The sequence below is a fragment of the Macaca thibetana genome, chromosome 7 (genome assembly GCF_024542745.1).
Source record: "Macaca thibetana thibetana isolate TM-01 chromosome 7, ASM2454274v1, whole genome shotgun sequence".
NCBI classification, from domain to species: domain Eukaryota; kingdom Metazoa; phylum Chordata; class Mammalia; order Primates; family Cercopithecidae; genus Macaca; species Macaca thibetana.
The window spans coordinates 12,992,653-13,011,469 of record NC_065584.1 but is presented as its reverse complement, the minus strand read 5'-3'; the positions used below and the strand labels follow the sequence as shown (position 1 = coordinate 13,011,469).

At 50.4% G+C, this 18,817-nt stretch overlaps 2 protein-coding genes across 4 annotated transcripts in view; one reads left to right on the top strand and one right to left on the bottom strand.

Annotated features, from left to right (window-relative positions):
• LOC126959657 (alpha-1-antitrypsin) overlaps nucleotides 1-18,817 on the bottom strand; it is a 401,225-nt gene that overhangs the window by 194,535 nt on the left and 187,873 nt on the right. The window lies entirely within an intron of this gene.
• SERPINA5 (serpin family A member 5) lies at nucleotides 4,834-17,586 on the top strand. Of its 3 annotated transcripts, XM_050799080.1 has the most exons (6): nucleotides 4,839-4,951; nucleotides 5,075-5,098; nucleotides 10,791-11,426; nucleotides 13,468-13,738; nucleotides 14,177-14,324; nucleotides 16,526-17,586. In XM_050799080.1, exons 3-6 carry the CDS (start codon nucleotides 10,808-10,810, stop codon nucleotides 16,706-16,708), a joined length of 1,221 nt encoding a protein of 406 aa, XP_050655037.1. In that variant the 5' UTR covers nucleotides 4,839-4,951; nucleotides 5,075-5,098; nucleotides 10,791-10,807; the 3' UTR covers nucleotides 16,709-17,586. The 3 variants fall into 3 exon arrangements, with proteins under 3 accessions (XP_050655038.1, XP_050655037.1, XP_050655039.1); XM_050799081.1 differs by lacking the exon at nucleotides 5,075-5,098 and having other exon boundaries at nucleotides 4,834-4,951; XM_050799082.1 differs by lacking the exons at nucleotides 4,839-4,951; nucleotides 5,075-5,098 and adding an exon at nucleotides 5,147-5,170.

Sequence of the window (18,817 nt, the reverse complement as noted above, 5' to 3'; positions counted from 1 at the left end):
CTTGACTTCTCAGCCTGCTGGCCCTGGGATCCTGCTCCTACCTCCCCAACTAGATCACCCTGGTGGCTTCTGTGGACCAGTGACTATCCTTATCTACTTGAATGTTCTGCTGCATCTGACACTGACAGTGGCATCCCTTGTCCTCCCTTGTTATCTGCCCTGGTCCTCCTCCTTCCCGGCCATCACCACCTTTGTGAGCTCCCTCTCTCTCTGCTCAGGCTTATGCTGAGGGTCTCAGAGTTCTATGCTTCATCCTCTTTTCTTGTCCTCTCCTTGCCCCAGGAGGCCCCCAGATCCCAGATGCTTCCTTCACTTTATTTCCTGTTTCTGTTCTTGCCTCCAAATCTCTCTTTAGACCCATTCACCTGTGTCATCTCTGCCAGTAGGCACCACAGGCCCTTCAGGCTCACTAGGTCCAAAACTGAACTCATCATCCTCCATACAGGCTTCCAAAACCTACCCCTCAGCTGACACCAGGTCCATTCTCCTTCCTTAATGTGTCTCCTCCTCTCCAGCCTCACCCTTGGTGCCTTGGCACACACCACCGTCATCTCTCACCTGGATTACCACAACAGTGTCACTTGGTCCTGTCTTGATCTCCAGGCAACCATACCCATGACAGCCCAAGATAATTCCTCCTTCCTTCTCTTACAGAATGAAGTTCATCCCTGGTTCCCAGCCCAGCAGGACTTCCAAGCCCCTCATCTGGCCCTGATCTGGCTTCTCTCTGTCCTCCCCTCCTCCTCTCTGACAGGCTCCCGGTGCCCCACCACCCCCTCAGGCTGTACTGCTATCACTCCTGTGGTTCTCTCAGCCCAAAATGCAGCCTCCCGCTGCTGTGCTGTAAGCTCTTCTGTCTGTTCACTTCTCTCCACCCAGCCAGGGCTGATAAAAACCTAGACAAGTTTCAAAAACCCAGATCCAAGGTCACCAACTTCACAAAGTTTTTCCTATTCCATTCCTCTCTCCAACCACGGGAGAATGGACTATGCCTCCCTGTGTGTCTTTACTGTGGAGACATGTGTCAGAGCATTGACGCTCTGTCTTTAGTTCATCTATTGAGATATTGATCTCTTTTCTTGAGGCCAGGGGTATTTTCTGGGACATGGTTAGAGCTCAATAAACATTGATATTGGAGGGATGAAATGAAGGAAGGATGGATGGAAGGCTATAAGGATAAATGGATGGATGGATGGATGGATAGATGGATGGATGTATGGATGGATGGATGGATGGATGGATGGAAAAATGGATAGATGGGTGGGTAGATGTATGAATGGATGGATGGATGGATGGATGGATGGATGGATGGAAGAATGTATGAATAAATGGGTGGATGGATGGGTGAATGGAAGGAAGGAAGGAAGGAAGGAAGGAAGGAAGGAAGGAAGGAAGGGGAAAGGTAGTACCAGTATGTTTTAGCTCATGCAGGCAGGCAGATGATGGGCAGAGGGAAGCATGGTGGTTGATTATAGAAGAATCATAGCAGATGTTTAAGGCAAGAGTGACAGCCCCACAAAGACTGAGAAGACTAGAAAAATGGGAAAGTTATTAAGACACAAGGCCTAGATCAGGAGCTAGAGGCTGGATCCCAGAACAAGGGAAGAGCCTAATAACTCAGGTAGCCAAACCATCCCAGTTTGCCAAGGTCTTTGCCAGTTTTAGCACTGAATATCCCACACCATCAGAAATTCCTCAGTCCCAGGCAAATTGGAATGGTTGGTCACCCTACTAGTGATTAAGACCAGTGCCCCACTTCAGAGCAGAAGCATCAGCCAGGCCCTGAGTGACATATTGTAGGCCCTTGAACTGGTCTCACTCAATCCCCATGAGGCCCAGTACCATGGAACAGAGGGCAAGGAGGCTGAGGGCCAAGCAGAGGACCACCTGTGCTCAGCAGGGCAAGGCATCACAGGGGCCAGCATTGGTTTCTCAGCCCTTCTCCCAGAAATCACCTCCCCACTTTGATCCCTTCCCATGCCCTGCTAGGCTCTAGGACACCAAAGTCTCATATTCTGGCCACTGGCTCCCCCTATGCAAGCACCCTGGGTGTTATGGACTGAATTGCATCTCCCGCAATTTCTTATGTTGAAGTCCTAGCTTATAGGACTTGTTATGACTGTTTGTAGAGATTGAACATTTAGGGAGTAATTAAAGTTAAACAAGGTTATAAGGTGGCACTCTAATCTGGTAAGACTGGTGTCCTTTTAAGAAGAGGAAGAGAAACCAGAGAGCTCACTCTCTCCCTCTGTCCACTCCCTCTCTTGGTGTGTGTGTGTGTGTGTGTGCATGTATGTGTGTGTCCAGTGTGGGCTCACCGGGAAGAGGCCCTGGGAGGACAGTGAAGGCAACCATCTACAAGACAGGCAGAGAGCCTTCACCGGAGACCAACCCTGACAGCACCTTGAGCTTTAATTTCCAGCCTCCAGAACTGTAAGAAAATACATTTCTATTGTTTAAGCCAGTGTGTGTTTAACCCAGGCCAGCGTGAGGTATTTTGTTACAGCAGCCAGAGAAGACTGACAGACTGGGATGCCATGCCCCTGAGACCCCTTCCAAATCTCTCCTTTCAAAACTCACCCCTCTCAGTCCTGATTCCTTCAGAGTCCTTTCCGTGTGGCAGTGGGAGTCATGAGTTACCTCAGACTTTCCCCCAAATTCTCAAGACATTCCTTCCGGTGTAAGCTTGGGAAACGGCACGTGATGTCTTTCCCTCCTGGGTGGTCAGAGCACAGACAGCACACACAGGCTGGAGACGGCCCACAGGACCTTGGTTAGCCCACCTTTCCCAAAGTAGTTTCATCTGGAACCCATTTGGGGGGTGTTGCCCTAGTTTCTGATGGCTGCTCTAAGAAGTTATCACAAACAGTGGCTCAGACAACACAAAATTCACTGGGCTAGAATGAAGATATTGGCAGGACTCCACTCTTTCTGGGAGACTCTAGGGGAGGATCCATTCCTCGCCTTCTCCAGCTTCTAGAAGCTTCCTCACTCCTCAGCACCTGGCTCCGACATCACGTTGACTTTTCCTCTCCTGCTTCCACCATCACATCACCTTCTTCTGACTCCAATCTCCTGCCTCTTTCTTGCAAGGATCCTAACGATTGTAATTAGGACCCAGCTGGATAATCCACGACAATCTCTTCAAGATCCTTAACTTAATAACATCTGCAAAGTCCCTTTTGTCATAGAAGATAACATTCACAGGTCCTAGGTATTAGGACACAGATATCTTTGGGGTTCCATTACCTACCTATAACTGGTATGCGGGTGCTGATTTCCATCCTATAGGTATGGTTTAGGGATCTCTAGGTCAAGGAGATAATGGACTCTTGCTCATGTTACATGGCGTAATGGGAAGAAAGCCAACCCTAAAAAGAGGGGACTCAGCTTCCCTTCTTAGAGCCTCCTGTTTTTAACTGTGGGATTTGGGGCTGATTCCCTGACCTGCTCGGTTCTGTATTCTCTCCAATTCAACAGGAATGAACTGTGAGGGTACTGAGCAAAAACTAAGGGCTAGATACCTAGTAGTAGTAGGACTTGCCTCTGGATACCCAGTAGCGATCCTGCCTGCTTCTGGATATCCTACAGTAGCAATCCCACCTGCTTCTGGATACGTGGCAGTGATCATACCTGGCTTTAGATACCCGGTAGTGATTGTGTTTCCTCTAGATACCCAGTAGTACTGTGCATGCTTCTAGAGATGTAGTCATAGTTGGACTTGGCTCTAGATACCCAGTGCTCATCTCTAGACTGGGCTGAGATCAGTGTCTCCCTTGAAGGATTGTTGTAAGGATGAAAAGACATAATGTGTGTAAAGCACTTGGTGTAATACGTGGTCTTTTTAAAAGTGTGGATAAATACTAGTTCTTATTATTTCTGTGGATATCCAGCAGCCCCATAATTGGGTCCCAAAACCATGAAGAAGGAAGAGGAAATGTCTTAAAGGTTGATGGGCAGTGTTTGCTGAACATCAAGATCACTTTCCAGGTATTACCTCTGATTTGCTCTACCAACTCCACACCCCACCTGCAGCCACACAACCTTCCATGATCACGGCCGTACAGAACACACCGTGTCCCCCAGGCATGGGGACCTTGAAACATAACCAGGTTTGAGACAGCACCCTGCACCGCTGTCTTGGAAATACTCTTAAGAGTGTGTGGCTGAGTTAGGGAACCCGGATTTCAAAGTAGAAAGGGAGAATCCACCCAAGCCCATAGAAATCCTGAATGCAGCTCCTTTCTCAGCAACAAGCATTGGCTTGAGAGTCAGCCACCTGGGCACCAGCCCCGCTCTGCCCCTAATTAAATGCGTGACTTTGAGAATTCCCTTCATTCTTCAGAGCCCCAATTCAGTGATTGGTGCAATCACAGGATTGGCTACAGCGACCCATTCATTGCAGGCATGGTAAGACTCTCAATCCCTCCCATTCCCACTAGAATCCAGCTGTTGGGATCTATGACCCAGTCAGCATCGCAGGCCTGTGGGGAGCTCTCAGGCTCAAGCCTACGCCCCCACTAATCTACAAGAAATTCGCTGTAGAAAACCAAGAAACAGTGCCTAGAAAAAGAGAGGGTTTGCTGGAGCTGTCTCTTTCCCTGTCTCTGGAATACCAACAACGGACAGGCTCTTTGGTCTTGTCTCTCAGGAGTGCCCATGCCATTCCAGGCAAATGGTGGCCTGGTTGGTGGCGTAAGTCTTGGGGGACAGCGAGTGTGCATCGTGGTCAAAGCCTCTGGAGCAGGCAGCTGCGTCTGCAGGCAGGCCTGCTGGCTGGAAACCTGCCAGGAAAGGAAAGGGCTGGCCTGGGGCGGGGCTAGGGAGGGGTGGAGACAGGGCCGGCTGTGGTCAGTGACAAATGCTGGCTGCAATCCAGCCAGCCCTCTGCCCTTTCCTGAGCCCGAGGGACTGCCACCTCCACTGTGTGCACGCTTGGCTACAGGACACGGTAAGTACAGATGCCTCAACGGGAGGTCCCGGGGGTTGAGGGCATGTGAGGCGAGGAAAGGATGGACTCTAGAGTTTCGGGGTTTGGGGGCTGCAAAGCTCTGAAGGAGTCTCACCTCTGCAGTTTCAGGTATCCAAGGCAGCAGAGGTGAGTGGTTCCCCTGAGCTCCGTGACCTTATGCTCCACACTAACTCTGGCAGAGCCTCTGTTTCCTCATAGGTAAGATGGAAATAATTATACCCTTTGGATGGTGTGACTGAAGATTAAATACAGCGGGTGCTCTCACTCAGCACATCTGGCCGTGTCTGCAGACACATTTGGTTGCCACAACTGGAAGGGGGATGGGGGTTAGTGGCATCTAGAGGCCAGCGATGCTGCTGATGATCTCACAATGCCCAGGACAAGATCACAAAGCATCATCCTGTTGAAAAGGTCAACAGGATCAAGGTTGAGAGACCCTGAAATAAGGCTGTGGGGACAAAATGTCAGCTGGATAGGAAGTGCTCAGTAAATGGCAGCTTCTGTTGTTTTCTGTGCCTGGAGTCTTGGGCCTTTGGAAATGAGGAACAATGATCTAATATTATCTGCTTCCCTGAGATAAGGGCATCTTGCCTGGAGGCTGCCACCCAGGCCGATCGTGGCAGCTGCTCATGAGAGACAGTAACCATTTGGCAGTTTGTTAAATGAACAAAATGTAAAAATAAAGTAAGCAGAATTTTTTGTTTTTCTGAGGGTAGGGCTTTTGGCCAGATACGCAGCAATAAAAGGGGAAACCACTTCCTTGGGCCAGTGTCCTTGCTCGTAGATCAGGAAACCGAAGCATGAAGAATACAGGCGGCAGATGCCTAGTGGTGACGGACGTGTTCATGGTGTTGACGGTGATGATAAGTGACAGATGTAGACTCATCTCCAAACTTGTCAGGTTGTAGACTTTAAAAATGTGCAACTTTGTGAATAGCAGTCATGTCTCAATCAAGCGGTTTTAATAAAGAAATAAAAGGAAGCCAGAGCTGAGAGACAGGGAGGGAGTTGTTCAAGGTCACCTGGCAAGTGAGCCCCGGGGCGGAAAGAGCTCAGCTCTGGGTGGCTAGCCTGGCTTTTTCCACTGCTCAGTGTCCAACTTGCAGTCTGATGTCTCTGAATTACAGAAAAGGAGACAGGGGTCAGTTCATTCATCCATTCATTCGTTCTACAAAGGTGTATGGAGCATTTCTCATGACTGCAAGTTCCTGAAGGTGAGAGCAGCACAGATGAGGGTCCCATGCAGAGAGAGGCTGGGATGAAAAATGTCAATGACAAATGCATATATAAAGGCATATGTGTAATTGAAGGAGCTTTGAGAGAAACAGTCAAGGCACCGTTCCAGAGAATAGCTGTGGAAGGGGAAAAGGTCCAGTGTGATAAGGTATTGCAAAGAAGTGACATTTAAGCAAAGGCCTGCAGCCTGTGCAGAAGTTGGCCTTGGTGAGAAAGGTCAGGGGAGGGTTCCAGTAGAGAGGGAAGGTGTGCAAAGGCCCAGGGTTAGGACAGAACTTGCTGCATTTGAGAAACTGGGAAAAGTAAGCCTGGGGGTATCTTGTGATTCAGGGCAGAGCAGGTCCAGGCCAGGTAGAGTCAGATCACAGAAGCCCTCGTGGGTTAGAGCACAGATCAAAGTTAGCATTTATCCGAAACACAGGAGTTGGCCATGAGTTTCTTAGGCGAGGAAGTGCTGTGACCATATTTATGATTGAAGGAGATTCTTTTATATGCTGTATATAGAAAGGCTTGCAGGGCAAAGAAAGGAAGCTACTGGGGTAGCCCGGGGGAAGATGGTGGGAGATTCCACTGGGGGCAGTGAGAAAGCCAGGGAGGCGCGGCAGTTTTAAGACCTGTTTTGGAGCTAGAACTGACAAGCCTTGCGGGTGGGCTGGAGTGGAACAGGAAGTCAAGATTACTTCTTCTGGGAAGTTCTGTTCCTGGGTCTTTAGGATGTAGAGGAAGCTGTGACTTTGTCTCTCATCTCTGCCTGGGCTCCAAGCCTCACATCCCTCTTTGTAATTAGAAGATATTGGACAGACCCTCCTCACTAACACAGTTCCCACAGCTTAGTCCAGGGCAGAACTGGGCATGACTTCATTGCCCAACACGGGAAATATCAGTCAGCAGATTTGGGCTTCATGGATGGTGGGGGCCAGCGGGAGGGCTGACCAAGGCCCACCCATCACATCCCCAGCACCTGCCACCTCAATTCACCTTGGCCTGAGATGACAGATGAACTTGACTGATCCCCTCTCTTCCCTCTGCAGAAACACTAAAGCCAGGGACCAGGAGAGGGGCAGCCCGACCAGGCTCTCAAGGCACTCGGTGGAGGCTGGTCTGGGGGATGGGAGGCTACCAGGGCTTCACCTGTCTCTGTCAAAGCCATATATTTCCACCAGAGGCCCAAGAGTGTGATGGCAAACCCGGGGCTTTGAAACTAAGAAACGTAAAACAAGCGCTGAGGACTCTACTGCCTCTTGGAGCCACCTCTCTGATCCTCTGTTTCTTCTTTTGCACTGTTAGGATAATGATACCACCTCCATGTTACTGTGGAGAAGTATAAATGGGCTAATACGGGTGAACCGCCTGAGGATACCAGGAGGTGAGGTCGAGGAGGAACGAGGTATCACTCCTCAGAGCCACTCAGAGATAGACTGTGCACGAGTCAGAGGAACCTGGATTTTAATTCTAGTTCCATCACTCAGTAACTGGAACAAGCTTTTCCATTTCACTTAGCCTCAGTCTATTCAATCTGTAAAACAGAGTGAGTTTACTTTTGGAAAACTCTGTAAAATAGAGAGCTTACTTTTGGTGAAGGCTAAACATAGTAATATTTATGGAGTGTTTAGTAGGTCTTTAATAATTAGTGGGTTTACTAAAAGATAGAGACAGGGGGCCCAGAGGCAGCAAGATTTCTGGGTCTCAAACGTATAGCCCAGGAGAGCCTAAGTGAACCTGGGGCCCTCTCCAAACAGACCCTGGGGGAGACTCAGTGCATATATAAAGGCACCCGGAGAAGCAGCTCCTCCCCATCGGATCTCTAGTGCTTGGCAGGGGGCGGGGGTCCTGAAGGGATGTCCACAGCACACGCAGACTGCAGATGAAGAAACTGAGGCCCAAAAAGGGTGAGCCTTGCCCAGGGTGACCTAGCAGTTGCATAGATGAGAGAATGGAGGCCAGGGCCTCACTGGGACTCTGTGGTCAGCTGCCTCTGGGCTCTATCCAAGAAGGAGACTCCCCTGCTTCTGAAACTGTTCTCGAAATTATCAGCTCAGTGTGACTCTGTGGGGGGTTGAGCCACATTGTTTCTTTAGGAGCATCTCCATACATGGCTGGTTCCAACACTTGGCAGGAGGGACCATATTGTGCTGCCAAATAGACTCATTTAGAGGAGCCAGAGATTAAACCACCCACCCATGTCCTTCAGAGCTCTCCAGGCAAGTGCCATGGTGGGAACAGGTAGGGAGTGTCAGCGGGGGGAAGCCCAGACTCTGCTCACTCATTATCTGCAGATTAGGGCTATTGTTGGTGGCTACTAAGTCAGGGATTTCAAAATCAGGAAGATGCAGCACAGGAACGGAGGAGGCAGGACTCTGTAGAGGCAGAGTGGTAACCGGGCCTGAGTCCAGGCTTTGCTAATGTTAGCAGGAGACTCCATCTCTCTAACCTCGGATTACCCATCTGTAAAATAGAGCTAGCAGCAAGACGTACCTTTCTGGGTGGTGTGGGGCTGAAGGGGTTGGCACAGTGCCTGAAAAAGGGTGAGGACAATGCGCCCAACTGCTACGGCTGCTGGGTTCGGTGCCAGGTTCGGTTCTGCAGGCAGAACCTTCTACATGAGCCTCCTTCTCAGAGGGAGCTCAAGGCGCAATTTGGAGGCTGGACTGGCAAGGGTGCCCTGCTGGAGTTATTCAGCTTCACTTAAAGACAGGCCTGCAGTCCAAGCCTGCCCAATTCCTGAGACCATTCTCTCTCCACTGCTGAGCCCCACGGCCACTCTGCAAGCGATTTCCCACGCAGCTGTTGGGGCCCTTTGGAGTTTGGTTTTATTTGGGTCACGGGATGCTGTGACAGGCTGCCCCTGCCTGGTGGGGATCTGGGAGCCCCGATGACATTGTGCCCATAGAGAGAGCCCAGCAGAAAGGGATTCCCTCCAAGGTGACACACAGGGCAAAGCTCACATCACAAGCCAGGCAGGCCCTCTGCACCTGATAATTAGCTGCCCCGGGTGCTGCCAGGCTCACAAGTGTGTGTGTTTGTGTTTGTGTGTGGGTGTGTGTGAAGCATGTACCCTATGATACAGTTGAGAATATGGGGGCCTCAGATGGGGCTTTTGCCAGAAACTGCCATGCCTACTGCTCATCCTTCCACAGCACGTGCCCCCAAGCACCCCGTGGTGTAGGTGCTGCTATCATCACTGTCTTCCAGTTATGGAGAGTGGCTCAGTGTGTAACTGACTTGCCCAAAATCTCACTGCAAGGAGACAGCAGGGCTGAGATCTGAACCCTGGCAGCGGCTTCAGAGCCTGGGCTGTTTCCTACTGCGGAGGGAGGAGGCAAGACTTCTACCCGTAGCCAGATGGGGAAGCATGGACACAGAAACAGCTCCTGGGTGAAGTGGAGGGAGGAAGAGGAGGACTGAAGGCAAAGGCCACGTCAGGAGTGATGGGAGACCCCACAAAGGTCCCCCTGAGAAGCTCTCGAGTCAGAGATGAATGCCTCCTCGTCTAGAAGATGAAGAGATGTCTTTGCCTGCATGGGCTGCCGTCACAAAGTCTCACAGGCTAGGGGGCTTCAACAACAGAAATTCTTTCTTTACAACTCCGGAAGCTGGAAGTCTGAGGCTTAGGCACCGGCAGGATTTGTTCCTTCCATGGCCCTTCTTCTTGGCTCACAGGTGGCTGCCTTCTCACTGTCTTCACCTGGTCTTCCCTCTGTGCGTGTCTCTATCCTGATCTCTTTTTAATTTTTGTGTAAGGACATAGTCATATTGGGTTAGGGCCCACTCTAGTGACCTCATCCTAACTCAGTCCCCTCTTTAAAAGCCCTATCTCTAAATATAGTCACATTCTGGGGTATTGAAGGTTAGGACTTCAGCATATGCGTTTTGGGGGGCACAATTCAGCCCAGAACAGGAGGACGGTGGAGATGCTCACATGAAGAGGGCAGGCAGAATTCCCTTAGGAGGAGAAGGTGTCCCTCTGTGAGACAAGGGTGGCATGGAGCAGCCCCTGGGGGAAGGAGAAAGGGACAGTTGGCATCCTGGTATCCTGCCTACCCCGGGGAGGATGCTCACTCCATGTGTGCTGAATGAACAGGGCAAGGCCAGCAGTGCTGATGGCCCCAGGCGCGTAACTGGTCTGAGTTCATAGAAGGACCACAGGGCCCTGCCATGTGCCAAAGCAGGACACCAGAGTGAAGGCCAGAAGCTCACATGGAAGCAGCTTAGTTCCCTGGTAACCTCGAGATGCTGATGAGACAAAGCAGAGCAGGGGGAATCCTCTCCCTCCATGTCCCATCCTCCAAAATGTGTCCCTTGATGTGGATGGGCGGGGAGGGTTCCTGCCCTGGCAGCCGAGCCTCTGCCTTCGGTCTGCACCTCCTCTCCCTCCTTCCTCTCCCCATTGTCCCTAAATCTTTGTCCTCGAGCCACTGCCGCCCTGTGTAAACCCTCATCCTCAGTCTCGGGGGTGCCATCCCTTCTCTTGGAAGCTGAATGGACCAAACCTACCCATTGAGTGTTGGGTGGGGACATCTCTGGAAAGTCAGTGCCTGGACCAGCCCCACCCCTCTCTGAGGACACCTTCTTTCCCTTTCAGAACAAAGAACAGCCGCCATGCAGCTCTTCCTCCTCTTGTGCCTGGTGCTTCTCAGCCCTCAGGAGGCCTCCCTTCACCGCCACCACCCCCGGGAGACGAAGAAGAGAGTCAAGGACCTCCATGTAGGTGCCACGGTGGCCCCCAGCAGCAGAAGGGACTTTACATTCGACCTCTACAGGGCCTTGGCTTCTGCTGCCCCCAGCCAGAACGTCTTTTTCTCCCCTGTGAGCATCTCCGTGAGCCTGGCCATGCTCTCCCTGGGGGCTGGGTCCAGCACAAAGAGGCAGATCCTGGAGGGCCTGGGCCTCGACCTCCAGAAAAGCTCAGAGGAGCAGCTGCACCGAGGCTTTCAGCAGCTCCTGCAGGAGCTCAACCAGCCCCGAGATGGCTTCCAGCTGAGCCTCGGCAATGCCCTTTTCACCGACCTGGTGGTGGACGTGCAGGACACCTTCATGAGTGCCATGAAGACGCTGTACCTGGCAGACTCTTTCCCCACCAACTTTGGGGACTCTGCGGGAGCCCTGAAGCAGATCAATGATTATGTGGCAAAGCAAACGAAGGGCAAGATTGTGGACTTGCTTAAGAACCTCGACAGCAACGCGGTCATGGTCATGGTGAATTACATCTTCTTTAAAGGTAAGGACCTTGGGCCCAAACCTGTGCTTTCTCTGGCTTTTCTGCTGCTTTTTTCTAAAGAATTCCCAATTCCCTCACATACATAAAGGACGGGGAGTAGATTAAGTTATTTCGGGTGCCTGCTGAGAAAAATTAAGTAAACAAGTAGCCAGAGAACGTAAGATGAGTGCCTTCTCTCTGTGGATGGGGTTAGTGAGCCTGAGATGCTGTTTCCTCCATGGAGGAAGAACTGACTGCTGTCTTTGGGCCCCTGGGATCATCTGAAGCCCCAGTTTTCATACAGGCTCCGAAGCATGAACCCATTGTGGCCACCATAACAAAGACACCAACACCTCAGCCACTCAGGGCAGGACACGGACCCCAGAAGGGCTTAGAGGGCATTTCCCAGTCCCCCATATGCCCCAGATCCTGGCCCCTCTGCCCTCATAGAGGCCAAGACTCCCTCAGACAAATGCTTCTTCCTCTGAAATGCCTCCTCTGGACTCCTCAGTAAGAGCTGACCTCTGCTTATCTCCCCGACACTCCTTGTAAGCATTTCTGTTCGCGTCTGCAGCTCCTGCCAGGTGCTGACCCTGAGGAAAGCAAGAGTGGATAGAGAGGAGAAGAGAGGAGAGGAGAGAGTGGGAAGGGTTGGGAAGGAAGGCAAATTGTTAACACCTCCCCTTCCTGTGGTCACAGATCGTATCTTTGGCCATTTGGGTGGCTATAACAAAATACCGTAAACTGGGTGGCTTAGCAACAACAAACATTTATTTCTCATAGTTCTGGAGGCTGAGAAGTCCAGGATCAAGGCACTGGCAGATGCAGTGCCCGTTCCTTGGTTCATGACGGCGTCTTCTCAGTATGTCCTTGCTCGAAGGAGCAAGGCAGCTCTCTGTGGTCTCTTTTGTAAGGACACCGATCCTGTTCATGACAGCTCTACCCCCACTAACTAATCAACTCCCAAAGGCCCCCCGTCCTAATACCACCACCTCAGGGTTAGGTTTCAACATATGAACAATGTGGGGACACACACATTGAGACCGCAGCAGTGAGTGTCGAACTTGGACTCTGAGATTTCCTATCCCCTGGTGCAGGGCGGTCCCCATTACACCAGATTGCTGAGGACAACTGGGAAATAAGCTAAGGACGGTATTGGGTGGGGTCTTCCTTTGATAACAATGAAGAAGTTGGAAACAGGCCAGGCGTGGTGGCTCATGCCTGTAATCCCAACACTTTAGGAGGCCGAGATGGACAGATCACCTGAAGTCAGGAGTTCGAGACCAGCCTGGCCAACATAGTGAAACCCCGTCTCTACTTAAAAATTACAGAAATTAGCCAGGCGTGGTGATGGGCGCCTGTAATTCCAGCTACTTGGGAGGCTGAGGCAGGAGAATCACTTGAACCTGGGAGGTGGGGGCTGTAGAGAGCCAAAATTGTGCCACTGAATTCCAGCCTAGGTTACAGAACGAGACTCCATCTCAAATAAATAAATAAATAAATAAATAAAATAAAATAAAAAGAAGTTGGAAGCAATCACTTGTAGCATTTTGTTCAGAAGTTTCCATAGGATGGTAAGAGAAGGGTCATTGAAGACTTCCCAATGGGAAAAAGCATTCGTTTCCAGGATCCATACGAACTTCTCTCTAAAACTTAAATTAAAATATTGGGAAGAAAGTGCAAACAGAGAAGCTCACCCAGATATCAGGTAGCATTCATGGCCAGCCACATTTTTTACCCTCTTCACTTGGAGATTTGGCCTTGAGCAAAACGTTAGAGAATCAAAGAACATTAGGGGTCCAGGGCCTCTGAAGATGTGAAAACCAACCTCCTTGTTTTGCAGATGTGGAAGGAAAAGCCCTATGAAAAGTCCGAGAATGGGCCCAGTGTTATAAAAGGACTTGCCTTGACATTCAAGAGGTTCAACCGTCACTGCTCTGAGGCTGCCATAAAGATGGTCTCTGCTGGCTATCTTTACTGTCTTCACTCCTTTTATTTGCAGCTGAGAATTTCTAATTCTTCCACAAAATTCTTTTTCATTTTTCTTTCTTTTCATCTTTAGCTAAGTGGGAGACAAGCTTCAACCACAAAGGCACCCAAGAGCAAGACTTCTACGTGACCCCGGAGACTGTGGTGCGGGTACCCATGATGAGCCGCGAGGACCAGTATCACTACCTCCTGGACCGGAACCTCTCCTGCAGGGTGGTGGGGGTCCCCTACCAAGGCAATGCCACGGCTTTGTTCATTCTCCCCAGTGAGGGAAAGATGCAGCAGGTGGAGAATGGACTGAGCGAGAAAACACTGAGGAAGTGGCTTAAGATGTTCAAAAAGAGGTACGTTCAGACTACCCCAGGGCCAGCCTAACTCCATACAGCCCCAGGGAGACACACACGCCCTACCAGGGCCACACAGCACTGGTGGGAAGGACTCACCCAGCCAAGGAGCTGCCTTCAAGCCCAGAGGCATCTTGTGACATCCAGGTCCTGGGGTCCTAGCCCAGTTGGAGGGACAAGGGCTGGAAGCTGGGTTCCTTAGGGTGGTGCCAGAGTGGGCAGAGACCTCTGGGGCAGCCCATGTCCAAGTCCAGAGCAAGGGGAGGCTCATCCTAGACAAGAGGCCAGAGGATCCATAACCACCATTGTTCCTTGGGTTAAGGAGTCCTTTTTATAAAGCATCAAAACTAAGAATCCAGTGCATTATGAAGCCAAGGGGTGAAGCTCAGTGTGCCAATGCCCTAGAGCAGTCTAAGAAAACTCCTTTTCCTTTTCTAGGCAGCTCGAGCTTTACCTTCCCAAATTCTCCATTGAGGGCTCCTATCAGCTGGATAAAGTCCTTCCCAAGCTGGGGATCAGTAACGTCTTCACCTCCCACGCTGACCTGTCCGGCATCAGTAACCACACAAATATCCAGGTGTCTGAGGTGGGTTCAGAAGCTCCTATGCATCCGCTTTCCAAGATATTCTATTCTATTCTATTCTATTCTATTCTATTCTATTCTATTCTATTCTTTCTATTCCACTCTACCCCATTTCATTCCATTCCATTCCATTCCATCCCACTCCACTCCACTCCAGTTGACTCTATTCCATTTTACTCCACACCTCCACTCCACTCCACTCCACTCCACTCCTCCACTCCACTCCTCCACTCCACTCCACTCCACTCCTCCACTGCACTCCACTTCTCCACTCCACTCCTCTCCTCCACTCTACTCCTCCACTCCACTCCTCCACTCCTTCATTCCACTCCTCCACTCCAGTCCTCCACTCCACTCTTCCACTCCACTCCTCCACTCTACTCCACTCCTCCATTCCACTCCACTCCACTCCTCTCCTCCACTCCACTCCTCTCCTCCACTCCACTCCTCCACTCCTCCATTCCACTCCTCCACTCCACTCCAGTCCTCCACTTCACTCCTCCACTCCACTCCTCCACTCCACTCCACTCCTCCATTCCACTCCTCCACACCACTCCAGTCCTCCACTCCACTCTTCCACTCCACTCCACTCCTCCACTCCACTCCTCCAATCCACTCCACTCCACTCCTCCACTCCACTCCTCCAATCCACTCCACTCCACTCTTCCACTCCACTCCTCCACTCCACTCTAGTTCACTCTCTTCTATTCCACTCCACTCTACTCCATTCCATTCCATCCCATTCCATTCCACTCTGCTCCATTCTATTCTATTCCATTCCACTACACTACGCTCTTCCACTCCACTCCTCCACTACACTCCAGTTCACTCTATTCCATTCCATTCCACTCCACTCCTCCACTCCACTCCATTCCACTCCAGTTCGCTCTATTCCATTTCACTCCACTCCATTCCATTCCATCTCATTCCATTCCACTCTGCTCCATTCTATTCTATTCCATTTCACTACACTACACTCTTCCACTCCACTCCATTCCACTCCAGTTCACTCTATTCCATTTCACTCCACTCCACTCCATTCCATTCCATCCCATTCCATTCCACTCTGCTCCATTCTATTCTAGTCCATTCCACTACACTACACTCTTCCACTCCACTCCTCCACTACACTCCAGTTCACTCTATTCCATTCCACTCCAGTTCAGTCTATTCCATTTCACTCCACTCCACTCCATTCCATTCCATCCCATTCCATTCCACTCTACTCCATTCTATTCTACTCCATTACACTACACTCCACCCTACTCCATTCTATTCTATTCCATTGCACTCCACTCCACTCCTCCATTCCTCCACTCCATTCCTCCACTCCACTCTTCCACTCCACTCCTCCACTCCACTCCACTCCAGTTCACTCTATTCCATTCCACTCCACTCCACTCCATTCCCTTCCATCCCATTCCATTCCACTCTACTCCATTCTATTCTATTCTATTCCACTTCACTCCACTCCTCCACTCCTGCACTCTTCCACTCCACTCTTCCACTCCACTCCATTCCACTCCTCCACTCCACTCCTCTACTCCACTCCACGCCACTCCACTCTATTCTATTCTATTCTATTCTATTCTATTCCATTCCATTCTACTCTATTCTCTTCCATTCCATTCCAGTCCACTCCACTTCACTCTCTACTATTCTATTCCACTCTCTTTGCACTCCACTCCACTCCACTGCACTCCACTCCTCTATTCTATTCTATTCTATTCTATTCTATTCTATTCTATTCTATTCTCTCCCTCTCCCTCTCCCTCTCTTTTCCCCCATGAAGCAAAAGTTTCACTTTATGTCTTATCCTTCATGTAATGGGAAGCCATATCCACCACTGTTCCTTGAGTTAAGGAGTCCTGTTTTAAACAATCAAAACTAAGAAGGCACTTACTAGCTGTGTGATCTCCAAAAATACCTGACTCTCTGAGCCTCCTTTCTCTCTTCTATAAAATTGAAGAATTACACCTTGCTCCAAGATGTCATGAGAATTCAATGACAGACACATGAGACGTCACCTCCCAGCACAGTGCCTGGGGCAGAGTAGCTGCTCCATTGTTCCATTTCCTACTTGCTCCATGGCTCAGTTGAACAGATACTTAGAGGGTGATGCCCATAGGCAGAAGCTTTGCCATTTGACATGATGACTTCACCCACCCCTGGTGGCCTGGTGATGCCTGGTGTCTCCCCTGCAGATGGTGCACAAAGCTGTGGTGGAGGTGGATGAGTCGGGAACCAGAGCAGCGGCAGCCACGGGGACAATCTTCATGTTCAGGTCGGCCCGCCTGAGCTCTCAGAAGATAGTGTTCAACAGGCCTTTTCTGATGTTCATTGTGGATAATGACATCCTCTTCCTTGGCAAAGTGAACCGCCCCTGAGGTGGGGCTTCTTAAATCTACACGCCTCAGGGTGGGAGATGAAGGTGGCTATGCTATGGCCCATCTGTATGCTGGTAGCTAGTGATTTACACAGGTTTAGTTGATTAATGAGGCATTACAAATAATATTACTCTTTGATGATTGCTTCCACCCACACAACTGCAAGACACAGGTGCCTTGGGGAAATTTGGAGAACATTCAATCTCGCCCTCACTCTTCATCAATGAAGATTAGCACTGAGATCCAGAGAGGCTGGATGACTTGCTCAAGTTCACCAGCCTGTTAGTGGCAAAGAGAGGTCCAGAGTCCAGGCCCTTGATGCCCAGCTCAGTGCCACAAAGCTCAGTAGGAGGGTTGTTCCAGTGGATGAGGGCCACCAGGAAGCACAGGTCCAAGGCTGATCCCCCACCTATCAGCAACAACAACTGTCAGTTCATCCTGCATGGGAAAAATGTTGGAATGGGAGTCTGAAATGGGGCTACTGTTTTGGTCCCAACCTGCTGTGTGACATTGGGGCAACACTTCCCCTCTCTGGACCTCAGTTTCCTTCTGTATACAAGGATCAGATTCTTGCTGTGATCCAAGAACTCCTGAAATCATATAGAAAGGCTGGGGTGTGCCCTGTCAATCATGGTTGATTTCAGTACACTCAAGTACCATTCATCCTTTAAGAAAAACATCTGGATATCAAGGTGGAAATGGCCCATTTAATGATTGATTATATCGTCTTGTGGATATAGTTATAATTTTATGGGCCTGGCTGGGAGTGGAAGAAGGGAAGCCTGTTGCGAATAGTAGAGTATCAATTGCAGGTGCCAATGACTAACTTTTTGAATTTTATGTTGGCATTAACAATAAAGCATTTTGCAAACACTGGTTATAACTGTCTTTATAGAGGCAGCTCTGGGAATGGTGACATTGATTGCTTACCATGCTCCAGGCCGGGTACCTGGCCCTTCACCTGGATGGTCGCATTTACCCCTCATAAGACTCCTATGAAGAAAGGCACCACTGTTATCCCCATTTCACAGATGGGAAAGGCAAGGCTTGAAGTGGTTAGGTGGCTTACCCAGTCACATATCTCCTAAGTGGTGCAGCCAGAATTTGGTGGGGAGAGTGTGGCCCAGAGCCCTATACTCAGTCCTGTACTCTGTGCTGTGGAAGAGAGATGACCAGGAGCAGAAGCTTCATTCAGCGGCATCTCAGGCACTGGCTACCCAGTAGCCAGGTAAGTTCCCTGCCTACCTTCACCAAGCACGATGTGTTTCCTCATCTGTCAAATGAAGAGGATCAGACACTCAATAACGGAATAAATGGGTGAGTGAGTCCTTTGCTGCATCCACGTCTGACTCTCTGTGTGCCTGCCCACCCCACCCTGCATGTTCTAAGCATGCTTCCATGAGGCTGTGCCCCACCCTCTGATTCTAGAGTCTGGACTGTATCAGAGATGAGTGCCCACTAGAGGTAACAAGGTCAGGACCCCAAGCCTTGTCCATTCCCCAAAGTATTGAGCCCCCACCATGCACCAGCCCACGCCAGATGCTTTGCCCTTGTGATATCACCCATCCCTTAACAACCCAGCAAGGTCTGTTATTGTTCCCGTTTTACAGACAAGGACATAAGTGCTTTCCCAGGGTCCCACAGCTGGTGACAGTGAGGGCCCAGGGTCTGAGAGCCCAGATGGCCCATGTGCGGGCTGGTGGCAGGGCAGATGGCTGCAACCAGATTCAGACATTTCTCTGCAATTGTGCTGTGGGCTCAGGGTGGCTCTTTAGGACGGGGCCCCTTTGTAGGGTCATCCACTCCTATGTGCTTTCCTTTGCATCATGCCTTGCCTGTCTTGGCAAATAATTCTCTTGAGGTTTACCCAGCCTGTCCAAGGTCACAGGGAAGCCCTGTCTGTGTCTCACACAGAAGGCCAAGGTCCAGCACTGTCCAAACTTTACTCAGCAAACAGTCACAAAGCAGCTTCTGTGTGAGGGGTCAGGGGTGGGCTCACTGTGGTCTCTGCTGCGTGTCACACATTGAAGCACTGTGCTGGGGGTCATCGCAGGCTGTTTAACTCAATTGTCACATGAGCCTGGGTGCACAAAATGGTAGAGCAGCTCA